This window comes from Rattus norvegicus, chromosome 2 (genome assembly GCF_036323735.1).
Source record: "Rattus norvegicus strain BN/NHsdMcwi chromosome 2, GRCr8, whole genome shotgun sequence".
Taxonomy (NCBI): Eukaryota; Metazoa; Chordata; class Mammalia; order Rodentia; family Muridae; genus Rattus; species Rattus norvegicus.
In genome coordinates this window covers 110,652,406-110,670,167 of record NC_086020.1, presented here as the reverse complement: position 1 = coordinate 110,670,167, position 17,762 = coordinate 110,652,406, and the positions used below count along the sequence as shown (strand labels likewise).

The 17,762-nt window shown below is 37.0% G+C and overlaps 1 protein-coding gene across 23 annotated transcripts in view; it reads left to right on the top strand.

Annotated features, from left to right (window-relative positions):
* Positions 1 to 17,762, top strand: part of Nlgn1 (neuroligin 1) — a 925,330-nt gene that overhangs the window by 440,149 nt on the left and 467,419 nt on the right. For all 23 annotated transcript variants that reach the window (XM_063281164.1, XM_039101572.2, XM_039101573.2 and 20 more), the window contains one exon: positions 2,478 to 2,630. In XM_063281164.1, coding sequence (XP_063137234.1) covers positions 2,478 to 2,630 — 153 coding nt within the window. The remainder of the gene's footprint in view (positions 1 to 2,477; positions 2,631 to 17,762) is intronic.

Sequence of the window (17,762 nt, the reverse complement as noted above, 5' to 3'; positions counted from 1 at the left end):
AGACCAAACTCTGTAATGTTTGAAAAAACTGATTTGGAAATTTGAGCTGCCCCTAATACCTGTGATTCCTTCAAGTACAAATTTCAAGGAAAAAGAAAGAGACTGGCTTGGGTGCAAGCCCTAACTTCTGCTGACTAACTTCTGTTTGCACTGGCCACACTGCTCGGGTGGGTCCGCTGCAAGGGGCTGGGCGAGTCTTCTCAATGTGTGCCTGTATTGTCTTACAGGTGAACAGAATGGCTCTACCAAGACTTCATTACTGTTCACAGTGGGCGCTTTGTAATTCTATGTAATTTTAATTAAAGGAGAATTCTGAAACAGCCTCCCTCTGTGCTACCTCCAAGCATACAATTAGCAGAGTACAGTGTCTGCTGCGAACAGTTCGGCTAATGACTTCAGTTTAATAATTTATTATTGCTTCTTCCATGCCAACCATACAAGAAGAATAAGAAGCTAAAATTTTATGTGGCAAGCAGATATTACGGGTGTATAGTTTAACAATTCCAGAAAGGAATTGCTCCTCCTTTTTTAACCTGACAACTCCACAAGCCCCTGAATCTTCTTATAAGAGAGAACACAGGCTGCTGTGTTGGCTCGGTGGTGAAGAGCACTGGCTGTTCTAGACCAGTGGGTTCGCCTCATGGAGCCCACATGGCAACTCACAACCCTGTCTTTGGCAGCTCAGTACGAGGCACACAGGTATACATGCAGGAAAAATACCCAGAAACATAATAAAATAAAATAAAATAATTAACATTTAAAAGGGGCAGTACCTTTGCTAGTCAATTTCAGAAGATAAATGTGATGACTATGCCTAGCAGGTGATTACAATGTAGAAATGTTCTTACTCAGATCCAGCACATTCATGTGAATTCATATCTCCAGGAGGGGGGCAAGAATGTATACATACACATAGGCAGTGGCTCATTTCAAACTGATCTTTCTTAAAGTGATAGCTCAGAACAAACCTAATGGCTACTGTGTGAAGTTACAGATATCATAATGAACCCCATTAATTGTATGCTAAACTAAATATCAATTATAAAGTTAAAGAAATTAAAAATAAATAAATAAATAAATAAATACAACTCTTGCCTGAAAATCGATGACCTTAAAAACAAACAAACCTACAAACAAACAAACAAGCATAGAGTTTCTACGCTGTGCCATTAACCACTTTTCTCTACTTCAGGTCTGAATAAACAAGAAAGACTATCCTTTCTGATCTAAAAATGAGTTCTCATTCAAAGAAATTACTCTATCATGGTAAAAACAAATGGGGCATTTAAGTTGGTCATTTCCTTCTAAAAAGAAAAGGGCAAAACAGTCTCTCAATCACCCCAAATTCTCCCTGTGATCTGTATCTTATGTCTCCAGTGGAAGCAGATGTCTTAACTGGGGGACAGTTTAGTTTGATTAAAATACTCTAAAGTAAAAAATTAAACTATATTTTCAAATAACACTTTCAAACTAGTGTTAAATGTAATAGACTTGGTACACAGCTGCTTATGAGCATACAGGAATAAAACTTGCTATCAAACAGCATTGTTTTATTTACAGTCATATTTTGATATGGTCAACGTTTGTGACTGAATCAAAATACAGGTTAGCCATTTCAGCAGAAATTACTATGTCTTTAAACTTGATTGAAATCACATTGCTTGTTTTCCTCTTTGTTTTTGTTATTTCTACATTCTTGTTGAAAAATCACACAGTCGTGGTCAGTGAATGTTAGCAAAATACTGAAATTCAGGCTGGGAGAAAATCACAGCGATGTCTAGATTTTGCCACTGGGTACTTGACCTTAGCTTGATCATCGCACACCTACATGATTAAAAAGCATGGCACAAAGGAATGAGAGGAGGCCATTAGCTACAGGAAGTAGCACAAATAAACTTTGTTTTTATTTTTTTCTTCTAAAAACTAAGTTTGGGTTGGATGGGTGAATGCTGTGCTTCTCGAGATACAGCAATTCCATGACATCCTCTAAGTGTGTCACCCACAGGTGCTTAGATGCACATGTTTTACTGTCTCAGCAGTCATTTGACAGAACTTAAGTGGGAAGATTAAACTCTGAAAAGAATAGTGGTCTGATTATGCTCACAAAAGGGACCACAGATGACTTAATGCAATCATGTTGTATTTGATACAAAGCTTCGCAGTAATAGAGGAGGGATTGATGACTGGACTCCAGATAGAAATGAATCACTGTCCTTACCTAATAGTTTGTGAATCGCATGTCCATCTCTTCAAAACTAAAGTTTATACAGAAAACAATGGGTGCCTGTTGTTCTTTTCATAAATAGCTATCAATAGGAATTGCTTAAGAAACACTTTAAGAAAAACAGCAATTTAAAGACATTAAAATCATGCCCTCCTGTCCTTAAAATGCAAAAAAAAAAAAAAAAAGTACTGTACTGTGTTTCATCATGCATGTTGTTGAGGATAACAATAATTGCCAATCATTTGTTTTGCAGATATTCGGGACAGTGGGGGTCCCAAACCAGTGATGGTGTACATCCATGGTGGCTCTTACATGGAAGGTACTGGAAATCTATATGATGGGAGTGTGTTGGCAAGCTACGGTAATGTGATCGTCATCACAGTCAACTATCGGCTTGGGGTACTTGGTAAGCTATCTCCTACTCCTTTCACATTCATGGCAAAGTATGTGCTACTTCGGTTGTTTTTCACTTTCTTCTCTGCTTCCTGATACTTTTTATTTTTGAACCTGGCTTTTGAAAGCTTCAATAAGTTCTCTAAGTGTTCACACATTGAGTAAAGGCAACTTGGGAAATTTTTAATCTTGAAACCAAAAGGTAATGAAGGCACTGGTCGTTGATAGCTTTGCCTGATGGGATGTACCTTGTACGATGACAACACATTAAGTATGGAAGCTAATGGCAAAGGCCTTCAGAAACCAAGTCCATGAACAGATGTTTACTGCGGCTTTTCTTTCGTGTGGCGCTGTGCTCTTTTAGATGCAAGTTTACACTTCTGTCTAGAACCCTGGATGGACTAACTTAGGGAAGTCATGTTACTGTTGTCTTGGAAGTGTTTCCTCTCTTTTATCTTTTCCTGTGGCCCCATAAATAATTAAGAATAGTGTCTCTGAGTACAATTTTTAAGTGAGTGATTTATTTTAGAAAGAATATATCTATTTTTTGAAGGTGACAGTCAGTTTATCTCAGTCATAGACAGTGTTTTCAGAAAGAAGTTAGAGGCAATATTGAGATCCTTAGTTTTAAAAAGAAATATAGAAAACATATACTCAGTAAAATATCCGTTTTATTTACTAGTCAGCTTTTTTTAAAGCTGTTCTATCAATGTGCAGTGAGACTGTTGACAGTGATAAATAAAAGATAGTAGTTATAGTCAAAATTATCTGTGGTATTTTAATGTAACTTGTTTAAAAATACAGCATATTCCTTATAGATTGTGTTTTTTAATTTAATTGTTCAAAAACTTTTATCACAGTTTCAAGTCTCAAAGTCACTGTGTTTAGATAAAGGGATATTATACTCTTGATTTAATCTTGAATTACATACTATTTCATAACATTTTTAACATCATACATATATTTTTTGCCATGGGGAGAATAAGAGCTTGTTACTTTCTCTGTCTTCAGTAGACATTTTGACAGTGTAATAGAGTTGAGTGGATGATGTCATGAATATCCTTAATCAATAAAAGCAGATATATTTCTGCAGCCTGCTGTTCAGGGACATCTTGCTGACCAGAGTGCCTGGTTATGCCTTGTTCAAGTAGAATTATTTTGGGTGGTTAGGAAGTACTTCTCACCACTGAAAACCCTGCTAATTAGAGAGAAAGAAAAAGTAGTTCGCAATTTTCCCTAATTTTCATAGTCATTTTATTATTATAGAACATTTTCGTATGAAGCCTTTCAGTACTTCAATGTTTTATTTTATAGTAGTTATATTTTATAGTATTTAATAATTCAGCCATCTTAATGGCTATCATTGTCATATACTTCCAAATTTCTCCAATTGAATAGACTGTGCAGTGACATGTTGGTACACTGAGAACTTAAAAGAAATGTTATAGGTGGAGCTGGTGTGTATAGCCACACCATAAGTTGCCTTTTCTGAGTGTAAGTTGTGGTCCCAGCACAATTTCCTATGATGTGCTGCGTGTTTAAGTTAATAGAAAATTTACCTGTTCCTCCCTATTTCATTTTATAAATGTTGTTTCCTAGTTTATGGGTGTCTTTAGAACTACTAAGGATGTCAAAGTTGATCTGGTTTAAATTCTACATGTGTGGTCACATCTTTGTCTTTTAAAACCACAATATGGTTGAGCTTCAGCACCACAAATTAAGCAGCTAAAATAAAGGAAGAACTCACTCAGTCACATGGACTGTTTAACCACCAGCCATATTGCCATGGAGCATGAACTTTACTTCAGTTTGGTCTGTCCTGTCTCTGAATCCTGCAGTTCAGTCCTTGGTTTGCTCCTTGGAATCACGTTCAGCCAGAAGTTGGTTTTCAGTAAACTTTCTTTTTTTCCTTTAAAAATATATCATTTACTAATTACATATATGTATATAACATATTTCAGACCTTCACTTTCATTAAACTCTTAAAATAAAAAGGAACCTACTTTTGTTAGAGAAATGGTCCAAAGAAGCAGTTCTCAATCTGTGGATCATGACCTCTACTTTGACTGTTGATTGACCCCTTCCCAGGGGTTGCCTAAGGCCATTGGAAATAAATATTTATATTATGATTCATTACATTATGAAAATTACAATAAAGATGCAGCAACAAATGTAATTTTATGGTTGGTAGTCACCACAATGTAAGAGATGGACTGTTGAGAACCATTGGTCTAATGCACATTTTAAAATATTGTTTCTAAAATAGTTGGAGTTGGGCCAGTTTCTTTCAAAACAAAACTGTTGGGAATGAATTCAAAGGATATAATACAGACACACACACACACACACACACACACACACGCAGGGAGAGAGAGAGAGAGAGAGAGAGAGAGAGAGAGAGAGAGAGAGAGAGAGAGAGAAATACCAGCATATTTGTTACAGCAACTTCACAAAAGTATTACACTAGAGCAGAACAGCAGTCATCCAATAACCTATGGCAATGAAGACTGTAGCTATGTGAAGTCTCCTTGGTGAATATTTATCTAAAACCAAGGTAAGTCAAGTTTTCTTAGGTGTGAGTTTCAAAAGAATGTTGGTCAAGTTGGCTTTGGGGTAAATGCTAAAAATTAGGTATAAACTAAGGTTTTATCTCTTATCAGAGAAGATTCTTCTCTGTCTTTTGATTCCAGTATTTTGATGTGAGGATCAATTTGGGATGTCAGTGAGTAACTGGCTAATTGTAGACATGTTGCTCTGGGGTGATTGGCAGAAAAACCAGTTTGGAATAGGTGAAACAATTGTTGCTTTGATTTTGCCATACTTGATCTATTTTAGATTTTTTACTGATTAGTACTGAAGTAATATTTCAGTTATATAATTAATACCACTATTTAATGACCAAGGTTTTAGATTTAAAGCATGCTTTGTGAAAAACATTTTGTCCAATATACGTTAGGAATGGTGTGGAAAAAATTCATCAGTATATTCAGGAGGCCAGTGGTTGGCATAACTTCCTTAGCTAAGACCTTCACCTGGCATCTCATGGCAGAGCAGTACATACCCTCCCTCAGGACTGCTTATGCCTTTCCCTCTGAGACAGACAGCTGTGTGCTGAGAGTAACTGCTAGTGAGGCTGACAAAGCAGACAAGATGGAGGAAGCAGGACTCTGCCTCTCCATCCTCTGCCTCAGTGTCACCTTAACATCCCTGGTGACCCTGCATAGAACTGTATACATCCAGGCTTTAACTTCATCCTGCTTCTATATTTCTTCTCATCCAGTTTTGACATAAGCTAGCTCAGTTTCTCCCTCATTCATCTTCTACTGCTTAAATCACTATTTCATAGGTCTTAGTAATGAAGATATAGTAAATATTAGTTGCTTATATTTTAATATTTTAATTTATGGTTACTAAAAATTAACTTGGTTATTTGAGAAATATTTAATTTATATTTTTATAGTAGAAAATAATCCATACAAAGTGTTTGGTTTGTAAGCTAGAGAAATGTGTGCTTTAATGAGCATAAGTTCTAAATTGTGATGAAATAAATTATGTGGTCTAGAAGACGTAGTGAATTCCTGTTTTTGAAAATAGAAACTGTCCAAATGATGATGTATTTTTAAATCCCATAAAATGAAAAAAAATACAAAAAGGACTTTAATATTACAATGTGTTTTAACCAGTTCAAATTTAGAATAAATGTCTTACTTTTTGTGTGAAAAGAAAAATGAAGAATTCCAAGCCACCGTGCTTAACGTAGGTAAATAAAAGATTTGTTACCTTTGTTTGAGAAGGACCTGGTAATTGTGAAATTCTTGACTCTAGCCAATAATACTTTTAATTTTTGATATTTGTTTTTATTTTTGAGACTTATTCAAAGAACTTTTGGTCATATCCACCCTCCAATTTTCTCAACTCAGCCCCATTCGCTACCCTTTTAACTACCCTCTCTTTTCTCATTCTTTCTTGTTTTTAATGCTTCAAGACCAATTTCTGTTGTCTAAATATTCTTGGGTGTGTGATTTTCCACTGGTGAGTGCTTGACCTAACAAGGGTTACACTATTAGGGAACACTGTCTCTTCCAATAGCTAACAGTTGTCAGTAGCTGCATGCCGTGGGGTGAGATAGTATGCTAAACTTCCTTCCCATGCTGGATTTGGTATGGCTAAACTTGTAAAGGATTTATGCTCATGACTTCCATGAGCTTGGATTTGTAGCTATTCTACCACGTCTAGACGATAATGTTCCCTTAGAGTCCTTCATTCACAAGCCTGCCAACTTACATTCTTTGTGCCCCACTCTTTTGTGATGACCTCTGCAACTTGGGAGAGGTTTTGTTTGATACCTATGTTCTCTTATAGGCTAAGTAGCCTACAGTCTGGTCACTGAACATTGGCCAGTTGTTAGTCACCACCCATCACACACAGGGATGTCTTAGACTAAAGTAGAAAGATATGTTGATCTATGTGTTTAATGGTAAGTTATTGAGATGGTTAGTGTATTTATTTACCAGCATGATATTAGGATGCTTTCTTTTATGGATGATCTAGATATAGATACTAGGACAAATATTGCTGCCAGGTGTGGGTTTCATCTTGTGGAGGACTTCAGTTCAGTGGTAAAGTGTTTGGTTAATTTAGTGATATTCACGCCACTGTTGCCAATGAGTACATGTTCTCAAGCCATCAGTCCTGTAGTTTGCAGTTGGTAAGTTTGGTAATGACAGATTGATTGATGACTCCTGCTAAACTATTAAGGATAAAGCTTCCATGGTTCATGAGTCTTAAACCTTTCTGAAAATCAACAAATTTGAGGAAAAGAACTAATTAAATACTCTACGTTGCAGTAAATATGTAGTGTAATCCATCAGTGGGGAAAACATTGAAGTACTATTTTATCTACTTTTATTAAAATTAATAGTTAAAATCACTTTATAATGTGCCTAAAGGCTAGGCAGTTTGAAACATTTTTTCTTAACTTAATGGAAACCAATTTTAATAAACTATATGTTTTGATTCTATTCAGTTTGGTTAACAAAATTTGATGATTTGAATAACTAGATTTTTGATGCTATAGTAAGAATAAAATACTACAAGCGAGAAGTCGCAGATAACTATTGCTTTAGTGTGATCATTCTCCACCGATACCACTCAATTTAACAATATGCATTTTTATGAGGACATAAAAGCAGAGACAGAGTTGTTATTTCAAAAAAAGTTTGATTAATGGAAAGGCAAGTTATTCAGTAGATAAGAGTAATTTACATGCTTTTTGTTATGTCTAAATTAATTTCTATGTCAGAAGCCTAGTGTGTGTGTGTGTGTGTGTGTGTGTGTGTGTGTGTGTGTGTGTGTGTGTATTCTTGAAGTTTAAAAGAATAAAAACAATATATATCTGATGAGATGGTGAGGACATGTCAGATAGGATTTGTATTTGAATTCTAGGAGATACAGTTCAAAGCGACTCACTAAGTCTGTGCTATATTTATAAAATACTTATACACATTTGTGTGTTACAACTGTTAATGTAAAAATAAGGTTGAAAATTTGAACAAGAGCAAAGAGGGCTTTTGGGAGTGTCTGGAGGTAAAGAGGGAAGAAACAAGAGGATGGGTGCCTATGCTGTAATTAGGTTGTAATCTCAAAAATAAAAGAAAAAGAAGAAAAAGAAAAGCACGTAACTTTCAAGCTTCACATTTTTTCCTTGCTCTCTGTTTTGTTTTTCTGTTTGCTTTTGGTTTTGTGGGTAAATACTTACTTTTTTTTTCATAGAGATCTTCCTCAACTTACAAATTATCTCTAAAACCAAAATAAGAAAAAGGGCCACATATGTAAACATAGTGCACAATTACAGGTGTGATTTTATATACTGATAATTTCCTACTATATGTCCAAGTATGTGCTTTGGTCATGTCAATGATCTTCAACTGATTTTCTTCATGGACTCATACTCTTTGTACCAGACCCTGAGTTTTACAAGAGGAAGACAAGATACCATTCTTTCTTTACTTTTTATTTATCCATACCCTGAAAAACTGGAATAGTTTGTGACAAATAAACACAGCACAAGTAAGTTATAGCTTACATTTGGAAAGGTTCACAGTTGAAAAGAATTACATGCCCTATCAGCCAAAGATCATTAAAAAGGATAAGGCATTAGATGTCCGAATCATCGATCTCATATAAAGGTAAGATACGTAATAATGAAAATGATACACTCAGAATCTTTTCTCACCTCACGCTAGAGACACGCTTTATCATATGAGCTGCACTATTTTTATTTGCAAGATGGAGTAATAGCAGAATTGACTGAACATTCTCTTATTAGAAAATGTAAAGCTACCTTCAGTGTATAATTCTTTCATCACTTCAATAAAATGAAAAGCATAGCAGTAAATGCTCAGATTTCTACAGTGTCATTCAGCAAAGTGCAAACCAGTGCAGTGAGTTAAGACCTTTTGGTGATTTTACATGTAAAGGCAGAATCCTAGAAGGCAATTAAGAACAAGAGAAAATTATGATGGCCCATATATTTCTTCTGTAACAAACCTGTTGTTTCAATTGGGTTATAATAAAGGTTAGGAGATAATCAATTTTTGATAGATTACTCAAATGAGCACACTAGAGGAGAAAGATTGTTTACCTGGGGAAAATTAAAACACAACAAAAACAAAAAACCCTAGGTAACATACTATGAACAATAAATTACATGTCTGTTATTTTTATTCTACAAACAAACTTTAATATATGTGAGGAAGCGTAGGGAAAATGTCAGCTACGCATATATGCTATAATTTAGAAAGGACATAATGTAGATACTAAGAGAATTCTAATAAGACATTTTCCACTTATGTTTGTTTATTTATTCACTGCAAACTACACAGTGGTCTGTATAGGTTTCTGTTAATTATTGATAGTATTGGATGACATTTACATGGGAGTAAACAAGACACTGTTTGCCTTATGGGATGACAGGGATGAAAATAACAAAAAGTCAACAAGTGATATTCACTAGGTAGCCACTTAGCTCAGGTTCACTTTTGAGTTATCCATGGGTTCTAGAGAAATGGCAAGTGAAATGAGGAATGTACTCTAGACCAGAATCTGAAGAGTCCCGTGGATAGGGGACCCTTGGGATGCACCACTGGCTTGCCAATAATCTGAGTCCCTTCTATAATAGCAATATTTAAATTCTAGAAACTTCTATGTGCTCCTACCTCCCATTCTCTTTGTGTCAATGTGTATTGAATCTCTACAACTCAACATGGCTGACATTTGTGGAATTTTCATGTTTCTTCATTTTATGCTGATATCTAGCTTATAGTAGTAAATACAGCAATAGTGAAACAGTGATAATAACCACAGTCAGGGTCACTAGTGCTGCGCCTTCGTGTTTCCTTGGGATTACAGTCTTTCTTTTGTACATGGCAACAGAATGGTTGTTGTCGGTGGTGGTGATAGTGGTGGTGGTGGTGTTTTTTGTATCAAATTTGTCAATGCTTCAATGATGAGTTTAATCAAAAGAGCATTGTGGGCAGTAAGGGCATGTTATCTCTCGTAGTAAGGGATGCTGGGGATTTTCTTACGTCTTTGAAAAGGTAAAGATTTAGAGACGGGAAAATATTCCAAAGTATTTTTAAATGATGCTAAAGCATTGGAAGCAAAATGAATTTTTTTCAAAAAGTAGGTAAAATGCAAAGTACACTGAAAAGGCAACCTAGAACAGCCCCAGAGTGTGCCTGTGGCTGACGGAGCAGTATTACATTTTGAAATATGAAATGTTGAGGGATGGGTTCTCGGTGGAGTGATCAGCTGTAGGCTGAATGTTAAACCTACAGCGTGGGACACGGATCTTCAGGCTTCATAAAGATGATGGCAAATTCCCTTCCTTGCCTGTCCTATGCAATTTGGTATAATAAATGATACTACTGTTGCTTAATAAAAAGGTATTAGTCTTTATCCAGGACTGCTTCAGCTCTTGTTACAAGCACACAAGAGCTTGGCTCCTCAATGCTGCAGTTTTTTAGGCTTTTAAATTGTGTTTCTGCCCTCTGCACCGCTGCCTACTCCTGCTCAAGTGCCTGGCAGTCTTCCTGCTGCCCTCCACTGCATCTCATTTACAGGCTCATGCTGTTTTTTCATTTCTGCCCCTCAAGTCTTCCCCTGCACTATCTACTCTGTAAATATTCCAGCCCTGCTCCTTTGTCACTGTCACTTTAATTTGGAATTGTCCCAGTTCATTTTTTTAAAAGACAGAGCTGTGAGAATGTCTTCCCTAGACTTGTGTGTTCCAGCTGACCCTATATCCTCCAACTCCAAACTCACATGCCATTCTATTGCACATCACAGAGTACCTTAAAACCAGAACAGGGTTCTGTTTTCCTTAATGTTCCTTTCAGTTTCTAACCTCTTAGTGGTTCACAGAGATTCTGGCCTTCATTCCATGGCTTTCCTTTATTTGGTTTTTCCCTGCTATTTTCTTTCCTTTTTTTCTTTTCTTTTTTTTGGAGCTGGGGACCGAACCCAGGGCCTTGCGCTTGCAAGGCAAGTGCTCTATCACCGAGTTAAATCCCCAACCCCTTTCTTTCTTTTTTTAACATTTATTTTTATTTTTTATTTCCAATGTATCTGGACTACAGTTTTCCCTCCTTTCATTCCTTCCAGCCCTTTACTCTACTCACTCTCTCTTCCCCAGAACCACTCCTTCTCCATTTTCCTTCAGAAAAGAGCAAGATTTCTAAAGATAAACAGAAAGCATCACATAACAAGATTCAGTAAGACTAGGGACAAACCCTCATACACAAGGCTGGGCACAGCAATCCAGTAAGAGAAAAGGGTCTTAAGAGCAGATGAAGGAGTCAAAGACACACCATTCCAACTGTTAGGAGTCCCACAAAAGAGCCAACAAAGATAACATATGCAGAAGACCTACCACAGACCATGCAGGACTGGTGATTGCCACTTCAGTTGCCCTGGTGTTCTTGGTCCCTCTGATTCCTATATCTCTTCCTTCCCCTTTCCTATGACTTCCCTACACTCTAAGGGGAAGGCTCTACTTTCCTGAAAATATCAAACCTATTAAAGAATATTGCTATTCTTACTAGCAGAGGTTGCCTTCGATGTCCATCATCTTTCTGGTACTATGATAAATCACCTGGACACATCAACTGAAAAAGTAAAAAGGTTTATGTTGACACATCATCTTGCCCCTTTCAGTGCATGATTTCTTGGTTTCTTTAAACCACCTGTGGTGAGCCAACTATGTTGATGAGAGTGCAGAGAATAGCAAAGAATATCGTGTCATAGAACTTGAGTATCAAAGAGGGAAGGAGAGGGCAGAATACTGATATGACCTTCGGCACCACTTCCCTATTACCACAATTAGAAGCAATTATTTACAACAGAAAAGAAAGTTGTAGCGTTCCTTTCAATAATGCTAGCATTTTTAGCTTTTCACTTTGTGTGAAAATAAGATTTAAGGAAGATGTAGTATTTCATTTTTTAAAATTTATTAATTTGTCCATATGTATTGTTTGTGTAGGTGAGGGGAAAGAATGTGATCATCTCTGTTCCTGCCAGGTCAGCTGAGAGAACTAGATGTAGGAGCTGAATCTGTTCTCTCCTTTTGCCATGTGGGACGGTAGACATATATTAACGTTCTTCCATTAAGCCTCACCACTTGATGGTGCCGCCACAGACAGATGAGGAACCTTTTAGCCTATGGTCAACCATATGGATCCATCACAGCCTCTGCAGGTATTGTGAGAAGTTTCACCCACTCAAGGCAGGCTGCTTCTTAATGCAGTTGCTTTCTTGTTGCCTGTTCTCAAATCCCTGTTTCTGAGGCCAAGTTATTATTCTTCCATTCATCTTTCTGATCAAGTTGGCACTTGACCGCTTGCTTCTGTTCCCATAGCCCAGGTCATCTCTTGTTCATACCAGTATTGTCGTGTGTATTAATAGCTTCAGAGGGAAGAAATTCTACTGCTCAAATTAAAGTAGAATTCCCGGATTTTTACCAGGTAGATAAACTCTCAGAAACTGGAAGAGTGTTCTGCATGCATTACAAAGAGACTTCAATAAACCTATAATTGAATTCACTGTGCTGTTCCTCGGGTAGGTGCATAAGAAATAAAGAACAGGCGCTCACACTGAAATGGTCGGCAGGAAAGAGAACCAGCCACCTGTAAAAAGCACATCTTACATTCCTCATAAACAAGATAGAGCTTTTCAAAAATTAAACACACTTTGTTCCATTAGCAAGAAAGCTACCTGGATATCCAGATCCAAGTATTTTCTATCCTAGATCTCTTACACATGAACGATGTAACTGATTAATACTCATTAGTGACTTCTGCATCCCCATGAACACTCTCTCTCTCTCTCTCTCTCTCTCTCTCTCTCTGTGTGTGTGTGTGTGTGTGTGTGTGTGTGTGTGTGTGTGTGTGTTTTCTTCACATATTGGCTCAGTTTGTGAAGTGATGGAAGCGTTGATACTAAGGAACCTGAAGATTATGGTAAATATTGATACTTGAAATCAGAGAGGTGCAATATCACAGAAACATAACCCATGCATTTACAGATAGACCTAGTTGCAGGGTTTAAGTCTTTTCTTTTTTTCAAATTCAAGGTAAGGTTATATTTTTAAGTGTGTAAAAGAAACAGAAAATGGCATTTCCATTCATTTTTGCCTTTTGATTTCCGGTTGGTTTTAAATTGAATTACAGATGTTCAACTACTGCCACAAAGAGAAGCGGAAGTGGGAGATTTTGAACTTCACTGTAGGGGTTTGAGGCTACAGATTACACAGATCAGATTCTCCCCCATATGCTCCTGCCCACATGTCTCTCTGAGCAGCTAGTGGCATGAGGACCATAAATTTACTCTAAGGAAAAAAAACCCACAAAAACCAAAAGTCCAAATGAAACAATGTCCCCAGAGTGAATCTGCCTTTCTATAGCACAGAGGAAAACCCTGCAATAAAACATATCCAAGACATATTAATTTTTGTATCATAGCTTCTGGATTATTGTGTTTGAGCCTGGGAGATGGCATCTTATATAGAAAATTCATCTTTCTTGGTTAATTTGCAACACACTCAAATAAGCATAAGCAATTTAAAGGGATTCTTTGCGGCAACATTATCATAATTAGCAGCAATTATTTCTGTCAGAAAAAGATATGTAGTGATTTTGTATTATTTAATTATGCAAGAATTCCTCAGTTTTTTTCACTTCATATGAAAATAAACTTTAAGAAAGATGTATTATTTCTTTTTAGTAAAAGAATATCTGTTTCATTAGAGCCTTTTGCCATGACATATGGTTTGATGTTATCTCCTAATGTCAAGGGCTCTGCTTTTCAGAATACAATTTGGCCTTTTTTTTACTTAGAAGCTAATCGTTAATATTTACTAAATTTGTTGGTTGTGCACAGCTCATAATGGAGTCCTTTTCAGAAGGGACACATCTAGAAGGATCCCAGACCAGGCTCAGATGTTATACTAAATTACATGAAATTGGAGGCAAAAACCCAATTTTTTTTTTAGTAACACTTGTCTCTAATTCGTTCCTATTTAATTTTGGAAATCAATTTATTAAACGTGTCTTTCATTTTCATAATGTCAGAATCTCTTTTCATAGCAACGACTATCCATAGTTTTCTGCAAGTTCATGCAACGAGAGGACAAAGTATCGCGAATAATGACACTGGACAAGAGATGAATGCCTCCAGAAAGCATATGTTTAAAAAATTCCTGGAATTGATGACTTTCACTTTAAATTCTACCAGTAATTCTTTCTTTTCTTTACAGTTTTGACATTCATTCATTCATTCATTCATTCATTCATTCATTCATCCATTCATTCATTTATCATGTAGACTGTGTGTGTGTGTGTGTGTGTGTGTGTGTGTTCATGTTTGTGTGCATACACATATGACAGCTAGAGGACTGACAATTGTCAGGAATTGGTCTTTACTAATACACCCAATCCCAGACATTGAGACTGTCTTCAGGTTAACAGCAGGCACCTTTACCCAGTAAGCCATCTTACTGACTCGCACTTCATCCTTACGCTCCGAAGTGATGTGAACCCTAACCAGACATCAGAGAAATCAAATATATTCTAAGCATAGTATCCAAAGAATTTCTTCTGTGGGAGAACGATTATGAAAAAGCGAAATAAACTCTGCAAACGCTTTGTCATGCCTGTAGGGTTTTGAAAGAGGAAAAGTTCAAACCTGTACTCAGAATGTTCTGTGAGTTCTGTGTTGCTGCCCTCAACCCAAGCCCTTTCCTTTCCACTTCCGATTCCCAGAGACTGCCTCCAGAGGGCGCTGCCCAAGATTGTATGGCCCAGAATCTCAAAAGTGGAGGTTAACGATTTTGGTTATCTAATACTAAATGGGAAGCCCTAAAAACGCATATATCTAACAGCATACAGACTGATCAGGTCATACACATATGTTTGCAGCAACAGTTAATGAAGAAAGAGGCTATGAGCTGGAACAAGTGTAAGGCGGGTTGTACAGGAAAGCTTGGAAGGAGGAAACATAAACTTTTTTGTTCTAGCTTAATAGCACTAAAAGTTCTTGTTTTTCAAACTATCATTAAAATTTAATAATGAAGTTCAGTGCCCAACTTGGTTATTTTTCTTTGAGCTAAATTTATACAATTTCCACATTAGCAGAAATTCTGGATGCCTTAAGATCAACACTTAATTAAAATTCTCTTCCTAATGTATTAAATTGCACACATGTGCATATTTCGTCATTTATAAACTGATATTCTAACCCAGTCTCCTAAAAATTCTGTAAATCCTCTTGTAAATAGTATGGCTGGAACAAATTATAATTCACACATGCAATCTTAGACTGTCCAGTACTCACACTGAAAACACATAAAAAGAAGCAGGTAATACTTTTTTTCATCTATCCTAATCTAAATATTTCTAAGTTGCGTCAGCATCAAATTGTCAATATTTTTTATTCTTTAAATCTTACAGTGTTTCAATTCATTTGCCAAATTTACAACTGATAAAATAATTCATAGTAACTTATAATTCTATGAAACAATAAATGCATATTTAATAGAAAACGTTAATTTTGCTGAATGGCTTTAGAGATTTAAGTGAATTAAAAGTAAGTACATTAGTCATAAGAGCCACATGCCAAGTGCCCAATAACCTCCCAAAGCCAGTGACTCCCAACATGTGGAGAATAGCTTCCTATACATATAGTGAAACAAACATATAATATTTTTGGAGAACAGTCAAAGCAAGAATTCTCAATTCGAAGATTTATTATTTTATTCATTTATATATTCATTGTACTATAATATCATGTATAGTTATGCACAGAAAATAGAAATTGGGCACACCGTTATATCCAAGTGCTTGGGGAGCAGAGCCAGGGGACATAGGTACTTCGAGAGACTTCAGGTTAGACAAGCCAACCCTTGGTTCTTAACACAGAGAAAGTAGAATCCACAGACCACATGAAGCTCAGGAAGAAGGAGGACCAAAGTGCGGATGCTTCAGTCCTTCTTAGAAGGGGGGAACAGAAACATTCATAGCAGGAGATACAGAGACAAAGATTGGAGCAGAGACTGAAGGAAAGGTCATTCAGAGCCTGCCCCACTCGGGGATCCATTCCATATACATACAGCCACCAAACCCAGACAATATTGCTAATGCCAAGAAGTGGATGCTGTAGGAGCCTCATATAGTTGTTTCCTGAGAGGCTGTGCCAGAGCAAAACAAATACCGAGGCGAATGCTCCCAGCCAACCATTAAACTGAAAATGGGGTCCCCAATGGAGTAGTTAGAGAAAGGATTGAAGGAGTTGAAGGGGTTTGTAACCTCATAAGAACAAAAATACCAACCAACCAGTGCTCCCAGGGACTAAACCAACATCCAAAGAGTGCACACGGACTGACCCATGGCTCCAGCTGCATATGTAACAAAGGATGGTCTTGTTGGTCACCAATGAGAGGAGAAGTCCTTGGTCCTGCCAAGGCTGGACAGCCCCCGCCCCCAGTGTACAGGGAGGGGACAGAGGAAGGGGTAGGTAGTTGGGTGGGGGAACACCCTCATAGAAGAAGGGGGAGTGGGAGGGGGTAAGGGGGTTATGGACAGGAAACAGGGAAGGGGGATAACATTCGAAATATAAATAAAAAAATCCAATAAAAATAAATAAATAAAAAGAAATTTAAAGACATATTAGTATTTGTTATTTTATTGCTAATTTTCTAAACAAATGTCTTAACATATATGGGTTAGAAAACCCTTGCTGTTTCTTAAACATTCATATTCCATTTATCCATCTATGGTTTGGGGCCTCAGAATCCAGTTTAATGTCTGGTTTTAATTCCTGTTGTAGCCGAAAAAAAGGATTCACAGAACAGGAAAGTGCAGTAACACACTTAAGGAGCAGCGCATTGTTAATCATGGAATATTTAAAGCTGCATAATAGTCTTCTTGATGAGGCTGAGGGCTGAATGCTTGACAAACAGGATTAAGTTGTCATGGTTTCTACTTTGTAACATTGTTGGCTCCAAGCTTATTCTTAAGAGCAGAAAGGAAAAGAAAAGAAAAAAAACCTGTCAGTTTTGCCATCTTTGTGTGACTCTGGTCCTTATGAAATCTGCATTCTGCAGTTTACTTGCAAGAACCCTTTGAAGCTTCCTTTCCCTTGTAAGTACTAGTTTTACTAAACTAAGCAACATAGACAGTAAACCCACTTATCTAGGTTCACATCCTCTGCAACAGGCCTTGCCACAAACAGAGTGGTCCAGAGCTTAATGGGCAACTCTGCGAGGTTCCCTCTGCCTTCAGAGGCATTGTAAAGTGAGGATAAGGTGTCCAGGGGAGAGTAAATAATGGCCTAGGCTTGATATGCAGACAAGGCGTCAGTGTGCCACTTACATTTTAAAAGACAAGTTATTCTTAATGAAATGTAATGATAGACATCATGATGTTCATCCCACCCTGGGGACCACACTGCCAGCAACACTGATGTAAGGGTGATCGTTCCTTATTCTGAGATTTTGGTTAATTGACCCAAATAGTGACCTGGTGATTCTGATGCTATGGCGTCAGGAAATCTGTCTCAATAGCTCTTCGTAACAGTTGTTATCTATGTATTT